General features: G+C 32.6%; 2 protein-coding genes across 4 annotated transcripts; both read right to left on the bottom strand.

Moving 5' to 3' along the window:
• Positions 1 to 478: 478 nt before the first annotated feature.
• LOC107928881 (MAP3K epsilon protein kinase 1) lies at positions 479 to 13,175 on the bottom strand. 2 transcript variants are annotated; one of them, XM_016860157.2, is made up of 24 exons: positions 12,849 to 13,175; positions 12,308 to 12,442; positions 11,487 to 11,507; positions 11,211 to 11,284; positions 11,042 to 11,132; positions 10,874 to 10,957; positions 10,311 to 10,412; positions 10,060 to 10,191; positions 9,775 to 9,846; positions 9,156 to 9,259; positions 8,487 to 8,589; positions 7,894 to 8,286; positions 6,972 to 7,298; positions 6,814 to 6,858; positions 5,875 to 6,054; positions 5,616 to 5,699; positions 5,080 to 5,171; positions 4,900 to 4,983; positions 3,877 to 4,649; positions 3,244 to 3,626; positions 3,018 to 3,152; positions 1,797 to 2,203; positions 1,454 to 1,568; positions 479 to 985 (listed from the first exon to the last, which is right to left on the bottom strand). In XM_016860157.2, exons 1-24 carry the CDS (start codon positions 12,906 to 12,908, stop codon positions 809 to 811), a joined length of 4,173 nt encoding a protein of 1,390 aa, XP_016715646.2. In that variant the 5' UTR covers positions 12,909 to 13,175; the 3' UTR covers positions 479 to 808. The 2 variants fall into 2 exon arrangements, with proteins under 2 accessions (XP_016715646.2, XP_016715647.2); XM_016860158.2 differs by lacking the exons at positions 10,874 to 10,957; positions 11,042 to 11,132; positions 11,211 to 11,284; ... (1 more) ...; positions 12,308 to 12,442; positions 12,849 to 13,175 and having other exon boundaries at positions 10,060 to 10,208.
• Positions 13,176 to 15,614: 2,439 nt separating this feature from the next.
• On the bottom strand, positions 15,615 to 22,958 carry LOC107928854 (glutamine synthetase nodule isozyme). Of its 2 annotated transcripts, XM_041086644.1 has the most exons (13): positions 22,769 to 22,958; positions 22,623 to 22,662; positions 22,421 to 22,524; positions 22,048 to 22,096; positions 21,799 to 21,905; positions 21,051 to 21,138; positions 20,303 to 20,431; positions 19,252 to 19,326; positions 19,092 to 19,145; positions 18,970 to 19,007; positions 18,171 to 18,330; positions 16,377 to 16,437; positions 15,615 to 15,979 (listed from the first exon to the last, which is right to left on the bottom strand). In XM_041086644.1, exons 1-13 carry the CDS (start codon positions 22,840 to 22,842, stop codon positions 15,888 to 15,890), a joined length of 1,071 nt encoding a protein of 356 aa, XP_040942578.1. In that variant the 5' UTR covers positions 22,843 to 22,958; the 3' UTR covers positions 15,615 to 15,887. The 2 variants fall into 2 exon arrangements, with proteins under 2 accessions (XP_040942578.1, XP_040942579.1); XM_041086645.1 differs by lacking the exons at positions 22,623 to 22,662; positions 22,769 to 22,958 and having other exon boundaries at positions 22,048 to 22,101.
• Between the last annotated feature and the right edge of the window lie 1,476 nt (positions 22,959 to 24,434).

Raw genomic sequence — 24,434 nt, 5'->3', positions numbered from 1 at the left:
TAAAACACTTTGTTCGAGTTGCTTAGGATGGATATTAAGTTGGAGTATATTTTTTATTTATGAATAAAGTAGAGATTATGAATAATTTGAAGCATTTTCTCAAAAAGAGAACATTTTGTGATATGGTTGGATTGTTCAATTTAGTAGGTTTTGATTTCAAATTAAATGGCAACATTATATGAATGATCAAATTAATCTCTTGAAGTTAAAAAGAATAAATAAATTTCATCTATTTTGACAAATCACGTGTATTCTATTCTATGTTCAAGTACAAGATTAATTTTTAATAATAAAAAAGGAAATGACTAAAATTCTTAAAAGGATCCATTTAGGCATTGATTTGACCCACAGCGATTAACTAACTATTTTTTGAAAGGGAAAAATGCAATCCCTACCTTCTAATAGAAACCCAACGCCCATAGGACAGCAAACTAGATAACTAAAACCGGTAACATTAGTTGCCATATAACACCATACATGAACATACCAAAATCTTTATAACACGACCTATTAACTTGTTCAATATTACATAAACATAATAAAAATAGCTCAAAACACGATTATAACACGAACATGATACAAATCCTTTAAGGCTAAATGGCGGGAAAGAGGCATTTACTGACCCAATCAAAAACAAAACCATTTCCTAAACACTGATGACAAACTAAAGGGACCAAATAAATAAATTGGCCAAACAAATAAAAAAGAATACAAAAGTGGAAAAACCAAACCATTGCCTTCCTAAAGAATTAAAACAATATACATAAAGAGGGGAGGAACCAGGAAAGTTCTTACAACACATGTAAATTTACAGGACTGTGTTAATATGAAGGGCTTTAAGCAATGAAGTAGCCATTTGTTTCACCAACACTTGGCCTCCGGAACGCTGCCCGTCTCTCCGTTCCTCAATTAGATTCTTTAACTTCTGTGGTAAATCGTTCTCCACGATTAGTTGTTTTGGTCTTGGGTGATGCTCGTAAACAGCCTGCCAACACCAAAAAGTTTATATAGGAACTATTCATGATAAATCTCCTCTTAATGCATCACTAAGCAACTAGTTATGAACCACAATTGCACAATGGTGTACTAGTCTTTTTTCAAGTGCTTTGAGTTAATATACATTCAGTAAACTACCCCCATTTTTCCCCTTTTTTAAAAATATATATTTATACACCCTCACATAGATATATCGTGAATACAGATTTTTCAAAAAAATATTCTATATTTTCCAACTCGCGTAGCATAGTAAAGGTTCCTATTCAACCGTTTCTCCCACTTAAGTGACTATCAAAGGGATGCATGTTCATTTGTTTAGCTGACTTCAAGGAGCTTCCTTATGGTATGTGTCAGGAAAATGGACAATCTTAATGGACCTCAAGAAACAAATTCATACTCAAGGATTTGGAATCAGTTAAATAATTTGTATAGAGACAATAAAAAGGATCATACTGACCTTAATTAATTTAAGTAGATTAAGACGAGCAATGGCATCCTGGTGATCCAACCTTGAGATTAGAAGTGGCGTCAAACCATTAACAGCTAATGTTGTGTTAATTCGGGATGATTTCCTGCATTCCAGAAATAAGTAGGGTCAAGTTAGCTAATTCTAAATCAAGAACTAAATATTCAATATATGCCAGTCTAATATAAAGAAGATTCAGCATCGCCAATTCAAACAGTGAAATGACTGAGGATGTTCTCATGTCAGTTCTTAGCCATCAATAATCTAATCAGTCAATATAGCACAAGCTCTTAAAAGAACTACGAAAATAATCGTTGGGTGTAGCATCTCGTACGTGATGATTTTCAAGAATGGCTCCAATATGTGAACAAAGTGTTGCTCTGGACAACATTGGAAAAATGTCACCAATTTCTGAATTGCCTCTTTCTTCAGCAAAGCTTGTTCCACCTTGCGGTTGTCATTGTCATGAGCCAAGCAAACAGCGAGTGAGTCTAGTGCTATCACAGACCAAAGCTCGTCGTCAAGCAAGCTCAAGTACACATCCAATCCACCATGAGCCCTCAACTGTTCCCTTGAATTACGTGATGCATGAGCCATGTCGCACAGTAACGGCAATGCATGTTGTTTTAAAGGAGAATCTGACATGATAAAATTCATCAAGTGCGGAATGATTCCATTTTCTGCTGCTTGTTCCTGTCTCCTCTTATTTATCTTGCACAAGTTGAATAGTGCATTGAGAACCTTCAGAAGAGAAAAATATTGTCAAATCAGATAAGTCTTCCTGCCCACTGGCACTGAGGAATACAATCATAATAGGATAAGAGTTAAAGCTGTAATATACACATTCAGATGCCAATTACCAAGCAGAAGAGTACGAAAAGGAGAATAAATAAAGTAACTAATAGGCTAACATTAGCACAAAAACTGAAGCTTGTATGGCACAGTACACGCTACCAACAAGGCTCAATATCTAGCTCCCTAAAGCTAACTTCTAGTATTTCACCCCAGCATAATGCAAGTAAAACTTTGGTCTTCTAGAAATAGAAAATGTCAAAAGCAAGAATTAAAAACATAATTAACGAAAAAAAACAGTGTGCTTGAGGATGTTTGGATGGAAAAGGGCGGCAGAAGATAGAATAATCCATGTCTCGTGAGTGAAAATAAAGGAGCAGAATTTGCAAAGTAGCAAGAAACCAGTACTTCAAAAGCAGAGAGCAATAGTTCATTTAATTTTGTGAATAAACTTTAATTTGGTTGCAGTTACAAACTCTAAAGATGATCTAAGTAAGAATATAAGCTATTACATGAGTTCACATGACCATTTTAAACATCAGGTGGGTTCCAGCATATAATCTAATGAATTCAGTCAATATGTTAAATCCATGAGAAACAGAAAGAGGGAAGTAATATAGATGAAGTTAAGAAATTGGCATAAGACAAGAACCAGGCGCATGAAATCTCAAATAATCGCAGTTGATAACTTAAGAAAACCAGACATACCAAATTTGCTAGTAAATGGACTATTAGGCTAATGATCAAGGATAATAAGGCAAACCTCGTGATGTATTTGAGATACAAGCGGTCCATAATTGAGTTCTAGATTTGGGATCAAATACTTAATTGCATCTGCTCGCTGAAGATTCTCTAAGCAGTTTGGATCGGTGGACAAATGATTAATACACTTCAGTATCTAAGAAAATAATAATGAACCGTGAGACGAAGTGTACAGGAAGATTAAACAGTCTAAAACATAAAATGGAAAGCCAAAATAGTTTAGGTACCTTCAAAAGAATAGGTGGCTCTATGCGATTAAACATCTGGAAAAGACGGTTAAGCAAGCTTTGGCTACACATGTAGGATTTAACGGTTGTATCTGCTTGAGCAAACTCAAGAAGTAGGTCTGCCACCTTTTCAAGGTACTCCTTGGCAACATCCGCGCTCATTGTTGATACCATGTTGGAGAGCAACCCTGATGATGTCGTACTTCCAGGTCTAGCACTTAAAACACCAGAGCCAGATAATACACCCGATGCAGTCTGAGAAGCTATGCCAGATGTGGATGCTGTTCCTTCATTTACTGCCAGTTGCCCGACTTTCTTACTTTTATGTGAAATTTTAGGTGTAGAATCAACACCTCCAATTTCTCTTCCACGACCAGAGACCTCTGAAACCACAAAGAAACAGCATTGAATAAGCATATTAATTGTACCTTAACTAATAAAAAGCTCAGTGGAGATACCATAACTCTTATTTAAAGGTAGTATAAAAAGTTCAAAGTTTAAGTTAGGAAGCTCCAGTATAAGCATCTTTCAAGGATTTCACCAATTACTGATGATAATGTGATAATGGAAAGATACAGTGAACTGTTTACATAAAGCGTTGAGCAGTAGATCAATTAAAGCATGAGAAGATACCTGCAAATTCAGCCATCAAGAAATCTAGTTCACCATTGGTTTTTCGGTCATTAGCATGTAGTAGAGGCAGTATGCTTTCATGTCTCTCCAATCCAGGCAGGTGGCGCACATACTCCAATTGCTGCCTAGGAGGTTCCTTCTCTAATAAGCTAAGAAGAGGTCGAACTTGCTCTGCCTGGGTAGTAACTGAAGTGGTAAGTCCATTTGAAATACCTTCTATCAATTTTGGAGGTCTGTCCAAAGATGTCCTGTTCAAAGCATTACTTATCTTCTGCCTTCTAAGGTCCTCTGCCCGATCCAAATTTTCTGGCTCCTTGGAAGCTGACGATTCTCTAGAAATTGAGACATCCAATGCCCCATTGCTAGATCGAGGTCTGTCGACATCAACAGCAAGATAACGTGAATCTGGCAGGTTAGGATCTGACCTCTGAGAAAGGGAAATTGAAGCCCGTGAAGGTTCTTGTGCACCAGCTGGAAAGGAATGCTCAGTCATTCCATGCCTAGCTTTAAGGACATCAGATTGATCAGTTACCGAGAACGGAGTCTCATTCTGAGCAAACAGATGATGACTGGAATCGACTGGACCAGAATGTGAACCACCCCCACCAGATATGGTTGCAAGTCGAGTTGCCTCATTTAGACTGTAAAGAGTATTAATAAGCCTCGGTAATATCCCATTCTTAGCAGCTATCCGACAGAAATCATTCCTCGGGGTAGATCGCTGAAGCTTGAAGACCTGCCACATGCCATCAATTGCTAGGTGAACCATTTGCCTGTGTCAGGAGCAGGTGGTAATGAGCATTTTTCAAGTATAGAAAGCAAAACACACTGGAGCATTTAAACGCACAATATTCAAAAATGAGAAGGGGTAAAAGAATCAAAAAGGGGATAGAGTGCATCATAAAGTTGAGAATATTAATTTTTGGCACTTGGTCTTAGAACTTCCCAAAATGGTAAGCAGTCATCATCTTACATTACAATGCATATCTAGGATTGCATCCACAAACACACATGCACACAAACCTGTACTTTGCATAATCAGCCTCTAAAAAGCCAACCAAAACTGGGATTCCATGGCAAGCTAGAAACATCTGCAAAGTCAAAGAGCTATAAAGAAGGAACCAATATGGTCAGTACAAGTAATTTCTGTCAATTAAAAGTGATATTAAGCAGCTGAAATAAAGAGAAGAGACAATTCAACACCTTGATTGACAAAGCTGCTGTAAGAAATAAGCTGCCTCCATCCTAATTTCCCGAGGACGATCAGGCCCCGCAAAGCTCTTAATCAACGGGATCTATAATGTAACTTGAAAGTGAATAAAACAGTATAAATACAACAATATAACCACTCTCCCTCCCCTATCAATTTCAGTTAAAAAGATCAATCCAAAACGTGACACAAACATACAACTGAAACATACAAACGTAAACCTTTATTTACACGAATTACAACTGAAGGCCAACCAAAGGATTCTAAAAACCACAGAGATGCCTCATTAATAGTTGAGAGTCTCCACTAACTCCTAAGGAGTTCTAATGGTAATCGCTCATTAGTGTAGAACAAGGAGACTGCACATGTTCTGAGCATGCCATGACACTGTTATTCATGAAGGGGGAAAAAGAAAATAAAATGAAATCTCTTTTAGGTCCCAACCTACTGAGCGATTATGTAACAACTAGCACACCTTGCCCACTCTTCTATATGTGAACAAATAAAGCTACATGAGTGTAGAACTTACAAAGCCAACAAGACAAGCATTCTCCTGGAAATCAGTGTTTTCTTTAATGATATGATTAATAAGTTGAAGCACTGAACATATGACCTGCAATTGAAGTTTCACCAAACCCATAAGCAAGTAGGAAACAAATTTAGAACTTTCTCCTTTATCCCTTCCCCAGCTAGGAGGACTGGAAGTGGGAGATTTTATTTTTCCTTTTTTTCCCTCTTTTGGTGGGGGTATGGAAGGAGAGAGGAAGAGAGCCTCATTATTGACATACACGAGTTTTTGGGACATCAAGCAATTCCATTAGAGGCAGCAAACCACGCTGGCTAACAAAAACAATTTTTTGTTCAGGGCGCTGATGGAAGATCGCTATGAGCTTCTGACATGCTGTAACAATTGCATCCTCTGATTCCTCGGGTCTTAGGGAACCAACTAACCTGCCAAACTCAACCGCCTAGAGTGCAAGAACAAAATAAGATTTCAAATCTCTTGGTTGCCAGGAACAACAATAACAAAAAAAAAAAGGTTTAAAATAAATAATTCAACAGAAAGAAATTCATAACAGACGGGTGGAAAGGACAACAAGGGTCGGATAATTATTCGGAGTAAATACAGATTCATTTTTAGGAACTTACAAGATCAAGTCTTTACCCTATTGGTAACAGAAATAATAAAATACAACTTCAGTCATAAATCTTAAGAGGAAAAAACTACTAAAATAATCTCCTCAGAATTCACACAGCCTAGGAGTATCTGCAATGGGCAACTTATAATAGGATTTTGACATGCATAAGCAAACTGATGATGACTCCCATCACTTGAGATGCCTGCTCTCCATGAGACAGACAATTAAATAAATTTATATAGCAAAGAAGACAAAGAAAAGAACACTGGAGCTGTAAAAAGAAGTGGCTGTATATTATATTTTCAATACAAATATCTTAAAATTTGAATTTACTAGATTGAAATCAACAGCAAGACACATAGGTGACATCCATTAATAATGGTAAAAACTCTTAACAAGAAGCTGCACATGCACAGCAGCATAAGGGTTACTTTAAACCTATTAGAATCAGATTGCCAAACTACAGTTAGAAAACCCCAATATACTCAAAGGTAGAGTGTATTGCACAACCAAAAATCAAGTTATATAAGAGGGTTCCATTACAGATAAAATAATTCAAGTCCACTTTTTGGAAGAGATGATACATACCTGTAAGGGAAATAGGTTCTCAGCAGGTAATTTATCTTCAAAATCCTAGCCACAGGAATACAATAAACAAGAGAAAAACATCATCAGGTTCATGTCTGAAAGCATCACATAAACATGGCACTCAAAACATATTAGATCACAGATTATTTTTAACATACCAAACCATCAATGTCTATTACATCATCCTTCAAAACGCCCATCATTAAGCGAAGAAGGTTGCCACCTCCATTTGACTGACCCATCTCCTCTTCCATTTGTTTCTTAGCAATTGTATCACGTAACTTCTTAGCCAGGTCATTTTTTCCAGTATCAGGCACAGTATCATGGTTCACATTCGATGCAGATGCAGATGTTGAAGCTTCAGCTCCTCTTTCCTCCCGATTTTTATCCAACGGATGAAATAAATCATCCAAGGAAGCATCTCCAGGAGGATCACTAAATCTAATTAGCTCATTCCCACTTGAGGTCACTGAAGCTTTTGCAGCCTTAAAAAGGTGGGAGTCAAATAGTAAGGTTCCATTTATACATTTGTGAGGAAACCAAAAAGGAAGGTGAGAAAGGTGAGCAGAAAAAATGACAAGCCAGGTGCATAGAACTGACAAGAGATGTTACAAAACAGAACCATAGAAGCACAGAACTGATAAAAGAATTTACAGAAAGAGAATCATAGATAATACCTCAAAGAATACAGAATTCTAATAAACATTCTCTAGAGGAAAAAGAGGGTCAGGGCATAAATGAACACTCACCATTATGACTCTCATTTGATCTGAGCAACAAAGAGAAAACAGGCAATAATGAATGCATCTAAAAGAAGATATCTTTTTTTTTTCTTTAACTAAACCATACAAGCCAAGAAGATACTTCATAGAGATAAAACAGTCCATGACATAATAGAAACCAAGATGAGTTCTTTCTAACAATGCAACTAAACTGGCATGCAACCTAGCAACCACATAGAGGCATGCACTGAAATGTCAGAGAAAAGCATGACTGAAGTTCAAAAGTAAATTAATATAAATGTTATAAATCTAACAAATTAACTTTCTCACAAACTGACACCATTTCATGAAGCATCACCTTTTGCAGACCAGCATTCTGAGTGATAGGTCCAAAGGCAAATGATTTATTCTCATTATCAATTTGATCCCCATTGCCTCCCTGTCCTTTTTCCGTATGTTTCCTTCTTGATGGTGAGCCAACATCACCATTCATCGTAGCTTCATCTTGATGTGATATATCATGAAGCTGACTAGAACCAAGAGCAACTGCTACACTCTTAACAGATAGTCTACCAGAACTACTCTGTAAAGATGGTTTCTCATGAATAGCTAAGGTTGGAACTTGATCTGATAGTAGATCATCATCTAAATTATTTGTTCTTTCTTCAACAGGAGTGTTATCTGCAGAATGATCGTGATCATACTTGCTTCGATCAGTGGCCTCTGTTGATGATACCTCTTTCCTAGAGCTCTGATAATCAAAAGACTATGTCATTAATGTGTAAAAATCAACATCCTCTTGCATCATTCTATATGAACTAAACAATAGTCTTCAAACAACTTAACATAGTCTCAATTTTTAAATTTGCGTTAAAAAGTTATGTCTCCTGTAGCTTTCAACTTTAGCTATGGCTTGCTTCCAGAAAAGGTTCAGGCTGAACAAGTTCTCACCGTTTCAGATGCATCCACTTTCTCCACAGGAAGATTCTCTCCAGCACTCTGGTTATCTGCATTAGAGCTTTCTGCATCTGCTGCAGCATCTTCTGCAATGTTTCTGCCAAGGAATAGACAACCAGGGGATTAAATAGAACATAAATGAACAAGTATTTAATTGTCAACTCTGTAAATATTAAGGTATGGAAATTTTTATATGAACTGCTTAAAATATGAAGGAAAACAAGATCAAATATTAATGGCACACCAGAACAAAGAAAAGTCTCATAGAAGTGAAATATAATGCTAAGTCCACTAGTAGCATAAGAAGCAAGTTTGCAGTAGAAATAGTTATAAGCAGAGATACGTCCTCATAATTTAGTATAAAAAAATTGACAAAAACCCACTGAGCAGTATTGTTAAGTATCCAAACTAAAACCAATTAGCTGTATATAGAGGGCATTTATTATAAGATCACAGGAAGCTCAATGTGGTTGCTAGGTTGTGAAAATAATTTAGACTAAAATCAATCAAAACTCTGATTATTTGACCAGATCAGGTATTGTAGGTCTCTAGCGGATAATGGAGACGACATAGCACATAAATTCATGAATGCAGAATACTGACCAAAAACCCAAGGCAACGTTCAAAATACATTACACATGAAACATACTGTACCATACACACCTAATGGTTCCACTTTGACGCAGAGAAGACTGCAAAGCACGTCTGCAATTCCGTATCCAAGGGTGAGAAAGAAGCGTTTTTGCATCAGGCCTCTGTCTGGCATCCTGAAAATTCAACGAAGCCTCATCTAAGAAATTAACAAATCATCAAAGACTTTAACAGGGTCAAGTGAAGATTTGTGATGGTCTGATCAGCAACCATCATCACATCGGTTGACAACCATTGAACTGCAGCAGTTATCATATAAATGGGACCAGGATAGAAGGCCATATCCCACATGAATTTCAATCAGTCTATGAAATTATCAGGCTATTCTATTTTCCTTCCATTTTGCTAATTTCATTTCATCCTGATGGTGAATTCCACCCAAAGATTTTGCGACTAGAAGAATATTTACTCATTCTAGAATTTCAAGAGAGTTACTGGATGCTTTTGGTCTTCATAGATTCCAAGGTTATAAGATCAAAACACAGGTCATTCCCATCAAAATATATCTTTCGTTGCTAATAACCGTATTCTGTCCGTTATAAACCAAGTATGTCTGATGCATTATACACTTTTGAAAGATCAAGCAATAATTAAAATACAAAACTGAAACTTCATTTATCTGCCACCTTACCTTCTTAAAGCACTGGCGCAGAAAATCAGTAATGTCGGGAGATAGGCTATCAGGTATCGGAGGATGCTCATCCTGAGAGGAAGACACATACGTATGTGTATGCATAAAGACAAGCAATATAAGACATGGCAGAAAATAACTTGCTAAAGCATTCTTCAGCAGTGAAAAGAATATCCGAATATGAAATGTAAATCAACAGGGAGATAAATAAAGGATGGAAAGAACCACTCAATACAAAGAATTTACTCTTATGCTTATATACTGACTAAATTAAATTGCACAGACCTGCACAATCCGAAAGAGAGCTGGCATAGGCTGCAGATCATAGTACGGAGGAACACATGTAAGGAGTTCAATCACAGTACAGCCAACACTCCAAATGTCAGAAGCAGCACAAACCCCAGACATTTCAATCACCTGAAATTTAACTTGACCTGTAAGTAACACATCCAATATATACCTTAAAAAACAAACATGAAAAAATGGACAAAAGTAATAAGGTTGACAATTAATAGCCACAATCCAATCATCGGTACCTCTGGGGCCATCCAATATGGCGTTCCAACAACTGAGTGTGTGTTAACATCAGCCTCAGTTAGTTTGGTTGCAACACCAAAATCAGCAAGTTTCACTAGACCCTGAAAAGAGAAATTACATTGAAGATAAGTCAGAAAAAACCCAAAGTGAGTCCACAAACCCCAAAGACACAATCATCAAAACCAACTTGAACATGAAATTGTGAAGACAAGAACAAAATGGTGACTAAAATGCATCTGAACAGACAAGCAAGGGCCATGAGGTTTGAGCCAATAAAATATGGCCCAAAATTCAGCAGCCTGCAGGTCTGCAACTCAAGAAGGTTCAAGCACTTCTGTTTCATTTATCTTAGGAGATTTCTCAGCACATAAGTAGCCAAAGTAAAAGGAAACATATGAATTAAATGGCCAAATTCAATTAGTCTCCAATGGCCCCATAAATAAGGAGGTCAAATGGTTTCTCTGCTGCCATGCTCAAATTTATTGCAAGACAATCACTAAAAATTAAAGACCCTGAAATAGATTTAAAACTAAGAGAAAAACTGGCATGGTTGTTATGTTACCTCTTTAGTTGTCAGAATATTTGCACCTTTAATATCCCGATGGATAACACCCTGTTCATGTAGATAAACCAAGCCTTCCAAAACCTGTTGAACAAGTATGTAGCAATCCAATGATACTTTATAGCAAAATGAATCAATAAATTGCAGAAAAAAGAAAAAAAAACAAACCTGAGCAATATAAACAGCCACCAAAGATTCTGGAAAAGGCCCAAATTTATTTGGCTTGATGATGTTAGCAAGTGAACCATTCTCTACATACCTACAAAAAAATAAAAGAAGTAATACAAGTTACTAACAGCTCACAGAACACTGCAACCCACAACGTAAGATTTCTTACTCGAGAATTATATGCAGGTGAGCCTTTGTCTTCGATGACCCAAGATACTTCACAATGTTTTTATGGTTCAAGTTCTGCAAAGAGCTTCAAATTTTAATTAGTATTATCCGACCAGCAGGAGACAATTACCATGAAGAATGGAAGATGACCAGTAAACAACAAGTAATGAATGGGGGGATTGATAGTTGCAACATGGCCAACTTATAAGCATTTTGATATAAGCATTATAACAAGGGAAAAGTTCAAAAAGCACTAAAAGTAGAGGGAAATATTTACCTTCAATAAATCAATCTCTTGCTGCAATGTTAAGCCATTCCACCGATCAAGAGCATTCAAAAGATAAGAGCAACTTGTCAGCGTTGTTAACACTACAGAAACTGGAAAAGGTAATTGCATGCTTCAAAGGTAGCATTCCCATAGACCAAATTTAAATGTTTATCACCAAGCTTTTTTTAAACTATTGGACATTTAAGTTAAATACACTATAATTAAGGGCTAGATGGTAAAAGCCCTCTGAATAAAAAGCAACCAATAAGTACTCAGAGGATGTTCAGATACTAAAATCCAGTCTCCCAATGGATTGCACACTAAGATTTTCTATAATAAGATGCAAACTGGTCTTACATAAGCAGGTCCTTGAAAGCGGTCAAGACAAATAAATTCAAATGCTGTGACTCTCAAGTAGCTTTGATACAAAACGTGTTGCTTATAAATATAAGTCGTGTGTATAGATTCAGGAAATAAACTACTGATTCTTTATCATGAGAAAAGAAGTTACATGGCTTCATTTTGTCAAATAAAAAATAATGAAAAACTAAGAACCATGGCAACCAAAAAAAAGCACCATATTCAAACAATCTCTCGTCCATTATTATGCCCTGAAAACATGGTATAATCCATAACCAAAAAAATATCAAAAGCTGTGTGAAGTGACTGAACCCAACTGTAGTTTAAATACACGGAACATTACCATTTATCACTAATGTGCTAACCAAAATGACTAAGAGGCCATCCCAGTGAACTTGTGAAACCATGTATTTTATTTAAGTACTCAGAAATTTAGAAACTCTAGAGCAAAAAGGACTAGAAAATCAAACCATTATGATATTGAGATCCTCCTGAGCTATATTCTCCAAAGAAACTTGTTTAATTGCAACAAAGTCTCCATTCTCCAAATCCAAGCCTTTGTAAACACGTCCATATGCACCTTTCCCAATTTCGTCTCCAAGCATCTACACAGAAAAGGAAAACGCAATATATAAGCTTCAACATATCTTTCATTTTTCTCAGGTGTATGCTCTAACTACTCCTACAACGAATAATTCAACAAAATAAAATGATCACAGAAGAAACTTAGCTTCCAATTTTAGAAGAGTTTTTTTTTTTTAAATGAACATTAACTTTTGCATCAGTCAAATCATATTTTAGAAAAATCGCTCATTCATTTTCTCGTAATTGAGAGCAAAATTTTGAACCTTCAATTTTTCTTTCTCATTTCCAATTTTCTTTTCATTTGCACTCGATTCTAAAACCAGACGAGCAGCTAATAGCTGGAAGAGTGAAAAAAAAAGGAAATTAACGAGAAAAAAATGTACAATTTCTCGAGAATAACAGATCGGTTTATGGAAATTGACTTACGTATTTGTTGTCGAGGGTTTTGGATTTAGGGAAAGCGGAATTAGCTGCTAAGCGAGACATTGCTTTGTGTTCGTATCCCTCTTCTTCGTTTTTTTTTTTTGTCTTGAAATCTTTTTCAGAAATGAGAAACAGAAGAACAAAAGCTCGCTGTTTAAAGGGAAAACACTAGAATAAATGCTCCATCTTTTTGAGGACAGGGTTTAGAAGTTGCAGGAATCCAGCTACGAGGCTAGACTCCATAAAGAAGAAAGGAAACTGATGAATAAAAGGTACGAAGGGAAAAAAAAAAGGAATTGGAGAGGAATTGGACTAACAGTACCGTTGATTGGTGATGATGGGTCGGGCCGAGCTGGACTTGTTTCAAACAAATTTGGGTAAATTACATTTGAGTTCACTAAACTATTAAAAAGTTTACATATTGGTCACTCAACTTCGAAAAGTTACAAAGTATCACTCAACCATTTGAAAGTTTTCATTTAAGTTAGTAGGATGTTAAAATAGCTATTGTATGGCGTTATTTGTTCGCATCGTCCGCACCAATCGGAAGCTTTTTTTCCTCTTCTCTTCTTCAGTTCAATTTTTTTTCATAAAATAGTTTTGAACATCACAAATCTACAAATCAAAATCCAAAATAGTTTTCTTCTTCGATCTTTGGCACTAATCATCAGATTGACCTGGATCTAATGTATGTTTTTCTACTCTAATGTGGTACTTGAGTTTGACATTTTTCTAATGTGTTACTTGTATTATTTTTGTCCTGTGTGGTATAGAGGTGCTCATGGGCCGAACGGCCCGGCCCGACGACCCGCCCGAAATATGGGAGGGTTTGGATAAAAATATAGGCCCAAAATATGGGCTTGGGCAAAAAAACGATGCCCGTTTAGAAAACGGGCCGGGCCTGGGGCACCACTTTTTCGGCCCGGGCCCGGCCCGATATAATAAATATTTTTTTTTATTTTAAAATATTTTTACATACTTTTTTTTATTTTTTTTAATTTTACAATATTTTTAAAATAATTTTTTTAATTTTAAAATAAATTTTTTAATTTTTAAAAATAAAAATGGGCCGGGCCGGGCCGGGCCCGGGCTTGTGATTTTTTCTCGGGCCGGGCCTGGGCAAAATCTTAGGCCCATGTTTCGGGTCAGGCCGGGCCCGGGCCAAAAATTTTTATGGGCCCGGCCCATGAGCACCTCTAGTGTGTTACATTTATTTGACAAATTTTGGCTCTGTTTGTTTCAAGGTAAAAGCTTTTACAGAAAAATTTTCAACCTTTTCCGATGTTTGTTTCATGTAAAATAGGATGGTCAACATAAAATGGTTTCCAGTCAATGTAAAATTACCTCTTATTCTTGTAAAATGTTCTACCAAACTGATAAAGCTGTATTCACTGTAACACCCCCATACCGGATTTGAACATTAGGTCAAAGATATTACATTCTTTACTACATTCTTCACCTATCAAATATTTCCTTATAAACTTTCATAACTTTTCAAATTAGTCTCTTTTTGTCATAAAAGTTCAATATTCACTAATTAATCATATTAAATCAAATTTCTTTCTTGTTACACTTTAATCATATAATTTATCTCAATATATTGTTTCACATATCAAATTTCTATGTATTTCATTTCCATTATTTCATCCACGTATTTTCTCAAGTTTAACAATTTAGTCTTTATCGTCATAAATTTTTTATATTTTTCCACAATTTCACTTTAACAATATTTTATGCATATTTCATCATCTCATAATACATTCATTAAACTTTTATCATAATTTCCTTATTCACATATTAAATTGATTCACACTTAAATTTTTGTACAATTTTCAATTTAGTATCTATTGCCATGTAATTCATTTTTCATCATATAAGCAATTTAATCAAATAATTCATTATAATATCTTATTTCACATAACAAAATTTCATACATATCACTTCTCTTGTTTCAATTATAAATTTCACAAAGTTTACCATTTAATCCTTAACATCATGAAGATTCGTTATTTACTATAATTTCACCTTAACATCATTTTGTAATCAATTAACTATTCCATTTAGACTCTTAATCATGAATCTCAAATACATGTTTGTTTCATTGAACAACTTTTATGAAATATTTTAAAGAAATCTGCTAAACAATAGAAAATATTTTACACAGATTCATTCAAATACCAAAAAAATATTAGTTTTCCTAGAAAAATAAGTCATTTTCCAGAAGTCATTTTCAATTAAACAAATGGAGCCTTTTTGTATTTTGGTACCTGAAAGTGACAACGTTAACTTTTTAGTTTTAGTATTTAAAGTTTGAAGGTAGATTTGATGAAAGCTAATTGTTAAAACTATTATGTTTGAAATTTTCAAGATTTTGTTAGTAGAATGAATTTAGTTTTAACTATGAATTTGTTTAGTTTTGCATTTTATTTGTCAAATACAATCTAATTGATGTGAGCTAATTCAGGTTTTAAGGTTGATTTAATGAAAGTTAATTACTAACATTATTAGCTAATTATGATTTTTTTATAAAATCAACTCTAAAAAGTTAACAATCTTACTTTTATGTATCAAAATATATAATTTTTGTTAAATTTTGAGTATCAGATTGAACCAAAAAACAATATAAATACCACATTAAAAAGAGTGTCAAACTTAAATAGCAAATTATGTAGTAAACCAATAAATTAACGAACAATTAACATCTTTGCTACTTTTGTTGAATATATAGCTAGCAGATATGAATTAAAACAAAATAAAGTGTAATAATAATGATTTTTAATTCTCGAATCGAATATATTTAATGATTATTCAAATAATTTAAAATTTTAAAAATCCCACAATTAACTATTTAGATTCTTTTTTCTTTTTTCTTCTTGACCATACAACTAATATCTCTGCTATCATTGTTCGAACAATCACCAGATAAAGAAATTAAAAACTAAATAAAAATAACCAATTGGCAAATTCGAAGCGATAAAAAGCAGTTTAACATTTAGTTTTTGTTCGATGTGGGATTTTCCAATGCCTCCATTTTCAAGTTCTTTATGGCTTCCATAGAATGGTGGTTTCAGCTATCATTGACGTCACAACGTAAGGATCCATGTTAGATGATGGCCTTCTATCTTCGAAATAGCCTGCAAAGTATATTAAATTTAAAAAACAAAAAATTAATTAGATTATAATTTTACATTTTTAATTAAAAACTTAGATAAATTAATCTATGCATATTAGATTAAAAAGTAAATTAGTTTCTTTTGTTAAAAATTTTATTGTTAGAAACTGATATAATTAACAAAATAATCAGATAGTGACATCTGGTGTGCCATATGTACCTTATGCTAACATACAATGATTAATTTTTAACAATAGAAACAAATGAATTTTTTAACAGAAATATTAATTAATTTGTCTATTTTTTAAGTAGATGAAATAAAATATAATGTAACTCCTAATAAAATGACATTCGTGGTACTTTTACCCAAAAAATTCAAGAGATGAATAAAAAAATGAAGAAAAGAAAAGAATGGTTACCTTTTCCTTCTTTCTCGGTGTCACGACCAACGCGGACAGAGGCTCCTCTATTTGCAACACCCTAATATTTCAAAAATACAAACAAAATAATATCACAATTGATTATGATAAATATCGGCAAAAAAAACTAAAAACGCAAAATAGCATACTACAATGTCTCATTGCAACTAGACCTGTTCATGGGTCAGATTACCCACCTAGGCCTGAAGGCCCGCTCGAAATTTGGGAAGGTTTGGGTCAAAAAATAAACCAAGACAAAAAAGGCATGCTTAAAATATGTACCCAAGCCCAACCTGACCCAACCCATTATTAAGTTTATGATACTTTATATTATGTAAATTAGAACACATTAAAAAATTATGTTAAATATATAATACTACTCTAATGTAAACATTAAAATAATGTTATGATAACTATATAAAAATTTTCAACAAATAAAAATATATAAATTATTAAATATTAAAATAAAATAAATAAATATTTTTTTAAAAATAATATGGGTGGACTTAAAATGGGCTTGAGTTAATCTTTTACAAATATGTTTAGGTTTAAAAAAAATTATAAGCTCATATTTCGAGTCAGGCCGAATTTGAACAAACATAAATCATTTTAATATCATGCTTAAATATTCAAATCATAATCACATTTAATTGCAATCACTATTTAATTTCCTTTTCTATCAAAACTATAAAGAGAATCAATGCATTCTAAGGTTGATCTTGATACTCAAAAGGGATACGGTTCACTCTACGAAAAAGTCATTAATAATATAAATTATTCTAACTAAAGCAAAAATTGAATTAATCCAAAACAAAATTTGCCGGTTCATCGGTTATTTAAATTTAAAAAATAATATTTAATTTAATATTTAAAAGCTTTCTTCATTAACTCATAAAAGCTAATTGAATATACATAAAATTATAATTCAATTAGAATAATTACGATATTTTAAATCCTGAATTAAAAAATTAATAAAAATAAATTTGAAGCCAAAGCAAATACTACAATTCAAAATTCTTTTGAAACTTTTTGAAATTTAGTTTTCTATTAGGTTTCAACATTGGAACTAGGGCTATTCAAAGGCCAGGTGGGTAATGACCTAAGGTGAGTTTGGATGGGCGGTTGGGTGCGGAGTGGTGCGTTTAGCTTACTTTTTGTCTCACGCTACAATGTCGCTATAGTATCTAATCTCACCGCCACCGCTGTTTTTATACTAACCGCAGGTAAACGCACCGCCCATCCAAACCCACCCCAATCAGATTTGGGTTAAGTTTGGATATTAAATTTTATTTTATTGACTTGATTTGCATCGAATTCAATTTAAACAATAAAAAACATTTTTACATCTAACTATAAAAATGTATATTTTAAATTTTTGAACATTTTAAATAGTGAAATAAGATTTTTAACTAAACTAACCTAAAAAATAGAGGTGTTCATGGGCCAGGCCGGGTTCGGGCTGGCCCATTAAAATTCCAGCCCAGGTCGTAGGCTCAGGCCTGGCCTGAAATATGGGCTTGCAATTTTGTCTAGGCCCGGGCAAAAAAGTGGTGCCCAAGGCCCAGTCCATTTCTAAACGGGCCTCATTTTTTGCCCAAGCCCATATTTCGGGCCTATATTTTTACCCAAACCCTTCCATATTTTGGGCAGGCTATTGGGCCGGGCCGGGCCGAGCCGCCCGGCCCATGAGCACTTCTACCTAAAAACAAGCGTAGACTTTAAAATTTTATCAAACTGAGTCGTGGTCCAACCCAAGCCATGGAGTGCTAATTTGCTAATATGATGCTAACTTACCCAAGAGAATGTATTGATATCGGCAGTCTCGTGAAGACCCGTTAAGCGTCTCTCATTACCCTTACCATAAGCTGCAATGTGTTCCTTGTGCCTTTTACTCAATTTCTCGATTGCCTCGTTTATCACATTGATCCCACCATCATTTCTCATAGACTTTGTGCTGAGACAAAAAAAATATTTTTAAAGATTTGGGGGTCATAGTTCGCTCAATTTAAATCATGGTCACGTCTGCTCTTCTCTTGAAAATAAGCTTATCTATTGGCAAGGTTGAATCATTATCCAAATTCGTGTTAGAGTTAAATTTAGGGTAAATTTATATTGGCACCTAAATTTAGTTTTAAAGTTTAAATAGGTACTTAATTTTTTTATCTAATTAGATGCCTAAACTTAGCCTCAAGGTTCAATTTGATATCTAAACTTTTTTTTGTACTTGAATTTGGCCTCAAAGTTTTTTTTATTGTCCAGTTAGGTACCTAATCTTAGTTTCAATGTTTAATTTGATATTTTTTTGTCCAATTAGGTACGTGAACTTGGCTTCATAGTTTAATTTTTTTCAAATAACTAAATACTACTTTGAACCAAAAAGCCTAATTCAAGTACCTAATTGAGCCTAAATAAAGTTTAGATGAAAAATTCAAATACCTAACCTAAACAAATACATATAATCTCAATTTCAACCCTAAAACCTAATTCATATAACAAAATATACATTTACCCTTAAATTTATTTAAAAATTTATGTCGCAAGTAATCTGTCCCATTATAAATTAGAGAATATTGTTTGGTATTTTAATTTTTACCTGTAATTAGTATGAGCGCCGGCACCATTCCAATCACCCTAATCGAATAAAATAAAAACAAAGATTAAAAAAAGAAAAAAAAAGAAGAAAAAAGAACAGAAATTGTAGGCATTGGGACAAACCAAAACAGGTTTGGGATCAAAAGAAAGAACAGCTCCTGCGATTTCAGTTATTCGCTGTTTAAAAAAATGAAAAAAAAATGATACAATAGCAAATTCCTTTAGAAAAAAGAACAAAATATGATTATTAAATAAATAAAAACTGGTTTTGTGGATAAATTACCTCGAGTATGTATCGAGCCATCCATACTTGATCCCCCGAAGAAATCCCAGTAACTGGACCTACTTGGAATTCCCACTGTTTACGCAATAACATCACCACATAAATATGCTATATTTCGGTAGGATTTATATATTGTATTTTGATTTTTAAAAGTAAAATTGAATATTATAGTGAATAGATCGAAACTGAATTTATTTGATTTGTATCAATTCGGTTCAACTTTTTTTTTCCTTTGAATGTATTTTATATAGGTTCTTATAAATTTATTATTTTTTATACAATGCCTAAAACTACACATGGTCTCTCCCAACCCTTAAAATAGGAGGATAATACACTTCAGCGCACTTGAATCCACGTCTTCCTGCACTGGCAACAATGCCGATGCTATTATTAGTACAAATTTTCGGTGAAAGTATTATGAATATCTCTATATTAAGAGTTCGATTGCATTTTTCTCAAACTAAAAAATTGATAAAATAATCTATATACATTAGATCGAAGAGCAAACTAGTCCATTAGTTAAAATTTTTCATCTATATTTACTGTTAAAAATTAGTACTTATACATCGGCATGAAGTACAAAATTTTTAATAAAAAAATTTTCAAATTGCTCATTGGTCTAATGCACAAAAACTAACTTATTTATTTTTTAAATAAAATAGATAAAATATAATTTAATTCTTAATACGAAAACTTTTATAATACTTTTACCATTATTTTTTATATCTTAAAAAACTAATTAGAAATTATATAAAATTATAATTTGGTTTGATTCGAAACATAATCTTTTTAATTTATTAACTAAAAATTCAAATAAAATCGAGTTAATTTAATTATTTATTACTTAAGTCAAATTAAATGAAAACCAAATTCGTCATCACTGTTTGAATATATTTTCTTTTCATCCTAAGAAAAGAAACATGGCTCCGAGATTACATGACGAACTCGAAATTAAATATTAAATATAAATATGTATTTAATGTAAAATTGTTTTTCCTACATTTATGCTTGAATATGTTTCTAAAATAATAATAATAATAGAATCACATACCTGGCCAGGCATAACTTCGCCATTGATTCCACTAATGTTAATGCCAGCAAAAAGGCAAGCTTTGTAATGTGCATCCACAATGTCTCGGCCGAAGGCTTTGTCAGAACCCACTCCACAATAGTACGGTCCCTATATGTATGGATTAATTAAGTTTTTATTTTTAATATTTTAAAAAGGTATTTAAAGGATTTTTCACAAATGTAAATAAATGAAATGATTATTTTTAAACATTATGGAGAAGTTAAAAAAATAATTAGAAATTAAAGATTTTGGTTTAGTTTGAATAATTATGAAATTTTTAGCTTCTGAAAATTGAACTAAACTAATTATTTAATTTCACTTGAATCAAAATCAAATTAAAATTAATAAAATCTAAACTTAAATATCTTAATTGAATTGAATTTCAATTTTTCGATATTTTAGGAAACACAAAAGAAAGGAAGTACAATGTAATCAGGGTGAACAGTAATGGTGGTAAGGGCGGTGTTGGCCTCAATTTTTTTAAAATTTTTATTATTCCTTTGAAATTTTTAATTGGATCTTTCAAATTTTTGAATTATAAATTTTTAAGTATTTTAATTAATGTCTCTTGTTTTTTTAAAAAGATTTTATTAATCTCACAATTTTCTCAAAATTTTTAATTAAAATCTCAATTTAAAAAAAATTCTGATTAAACTCTTAATTTTAAAAAAATTAATTAAACCCAAAACTTATTTCAAAAATCTACCACTAAATGTAATATTTTTACCTGTGGTGCGGGAAACCCTCCGACAGGCCATCCAAGAGGCCATTTAGTGTCCTTTTGAAAAAGTGTGTACTCTTGCTCAATGCCGTACCTATATTAGTACAATAAGATAATTGAAAGAATATGGCATTAGACAGCTTTTTAATCAGTTTATGAAATTAAAAAAAACAACAAATATATTTACATATAAAATAAATATGAACTTATACATTGAATCAGTTTATTTAAAGATTAGATTACTCATTTTGTTCATTTGAGTCGGTTATTTTACAAGAGATTTAAATTTAAGTTAATTAAGTTGATTTAATTTTAGCTCGATTGGTATTAGGTCATGGGTTTGAGTGCGCTGAAACACTTATCCTCTTATAATGAGATTAATGTTAAAAAATTTTAAATTAATTAAATTTAATCGAATTAAATTAGAATAATAAAATATTATTTTAATAGTAAAACAGGCTGATTCACGGGTTCAAGCCCAATTGAGACTTAGGCATAAGTAAGGCCCTAGTTGGTTCATTTGGTCTATAAACGCCTGAAATTTTGTAACGAATTTTTTGAAGGTTTTTTCTTTCAATTACTACAAGTGTTAATGAAGATACAAACTAAAAGGAATTGTAAAAGAAAAAAATTTATTAGTAAAATTACCTTTAAACAATAATTTTTTAATGGCTAATATCATTTTGGATAATTTGACACAAAATTCATAGTTTAAGGGTTAAGTTATTAAGAAAGTTGAAAATATATATACTACCATGGCTCCTCTGCAACCACGTCAGGGTGGCTAAAGATCTTGTCAGCGTTGAATCTTTTGTTGGTCGGAATGGGGTCTCCAGTTGGTGCATACGCATCACACATCACCTATTTATGAATTATATACATAAGATTAGTAATTGATACATTGACAATATATACACGTATATATATAAAAATTAACTCCATAAGCCATCTTTAATATCTTAGCAAAATTCTAAAATGTTTTATCGAAAAATAAATTGATTACCAACATGTTCCTTCCTCTTCTGAATGGATCTCTGAATATCGCTTGAGGACTGATCTAGTCAAAATTTAACATAACGGTTATTTTATGAAAAAATAAATTTGTATATTTACATGAATACCCTAAAATAGATAGTTTATATTTTTTTAAAAATTACAAAATTTTAACTCTCATAAAATATTTAATTTAATTTTAGCACCTAAAAAGATTTACTGACTTCTCCAATAATAACCTTAAATTTCCAAAACCAAACTGAACTGTTACGATTGCTGGATTCTTTTTTTTCATTTAAGATATTGGAGTAGTCCGATCTAAATTGAGCATGGATTACCGAAATATCTCGGTAAAAAAGAAGAAGATTTTAAACAAAACTTACCATATAATAACTTCACTGTTATCACCGGTTGCCTGCTCCGTGCTGGAACCGTCGTAGTTCCATTTAGGAAGTCTTGAAGGATCCGACTCCGGTCCCGGCAATGTCTATATCCAAACCAATATAAATCAACATTTCGATTCTAGAAAAAAACAGATCATAATATTCAACAAAATGTTTTGAAAGTTTCATTAGTAAAACACACTCTTGCTTTGCTCCTCATATCCATGCCAGATCCACCGATCCTGGAAAAATGTTTGAAAAAAAGAATTAGTAATTAGTGTAAAATTGTGTGAAACGGGAAGAAATCGAAAGGGAATTGAAAGATATAGAGAAAGAGAGAGAGTTGACCATATGTATTCAGCTATGACTTTTTCAGTGACGTCGCATAGATTGAGATTAACGAGATCGTTGAGAAGAGACATGGTTGTTTGGCTACTGAGAAATTCAGAGAAAATTTTTAAAAATGGAAAGGGGTTTGGTTGTAGATTTTAAACTGAAAAAATTAACGGTTTTTCGGCTGAGGAAATGCATTGTTTTCAGGGCAGTTAAGATATCTAATCTATAAATAGAATGTAACAGTAATAAGGATAAACTACATCAGAGGTCACTAAACTATTAATCAATTTACATTTTGGTCACTAAACTTCAAAAAGTTACAAAATAGTCACTAAACTATTCGAAAGTTCTCATTTGAGTTGCTGGAATGTTATAATCATTGTTGTATGGCGTTCTATGTTTTCACCACTTGCACCAATCGAAAGCTTTCTTTCCCATTATTTTTTATAGTTTAGTTTTTTTCGTGAAACAATTTTGAACGTCATGAATTTGAGGGCCAAAATCCAAACAACTTTCTTCTCCATTCTTCAATACTGATTATTAGATCGACTTGAATCTAATATATGTTCTTTTACTAATTGATGGATACTAACGTCAAGGATTATTTTTATGTACTTTGAAGGAAATATCATATTGTTAACAACAATAATAAATCTAAAGTGCATTTTTTTTATAAAAAAAAATTCAATTTCTTTAGCCAAAATTTTATCAATCAAAGGGTTATAAAATATTATATTTATAAGAAAACTAATGAAAAACAAAACAAAAGGAAATAAAGTTTCAAAATAAACTCATTGGTATCAATTATTGACTCGGAGAACAACTTGTTAGTTAAGATTTTTTTTGGGGGTTTTCAAATTTATAGATGTAGAATGTTTTTGTTTTAAAAGCCAAAAGCTTTGGTTAGAAAGTTTAAGGATAAAAATGATAGAATTTGTAAATGTGAATGATTGAATTTATTGAATTATTTAGAATTAATATCAAATTGATAGAGTAGATAAGTATTAAGTACTAAATGTGTTATTAAACCTGTTAGAAAAAGGCTATACATTGTCAATTTAACTGTAGGTGACCAGAACAAAGACAAATTCAAATGTCAGTGCCTAAATTGAAAAATTTTAAAATTGAGTGACCAAAACAAAAATATAGTATAGTTAGGTGACTATTTGTATAATTTATGCTTAATATTTATATAGAAATTTAGAAAATTTTATTATTACTTCAAAATTTATGAAAATTTTAATTAGGTTCCTAAAATTTTTAAATCTAATTCTCTTAAATTTTTTTGATAATTTTAACTTTTATTTTAAAATAAATCTTAATTATTATAAATTCTCATCAAACCCTTTAAAAATTTTAAAATATTAATTAAATATTTAAAATTTTAAAAATTTTAAACTAAACATTCTAAAATTTAATGTCGGTTATGCAGAATGATTGGTTAATTCCTTTGGCTAGGCAGATATGCAGGATGGCCATTTTGTCTGTCCAACAACATTATGGTCTTTCATTGCAGGATTGGTGGAGCGTGAAAGCCACATTGATATGCTCATTAAGTTGTTTTTGGAGGGATAGTGAGATTGACTCCAACATATTAAAAATAATAGATTCGATGTGATTAATTAACATAGTGGCGAGATTAAGTATTATATTAATAAAGTTAAAATTAATATTAAGA

Source organism: Gossypium hirsutum, chromosome D01, assembly GCF_007990345.1.
Source record: "Gossypium hirsutum isolate 1008001.06 chromosome D01, Gossypium_hirsutum_v2.1, whole genome shotgun sequence".
Lineage (NCBI taxonomy): Eukaryota > Viridiplantae > Streptophyta > Magnoliopsida > Malvales > Malvaceae > Gossypium > Gossypium hirsutum.
This window is presented reverse-complemented; position numbering and strand designations above follow the sequence as displayed.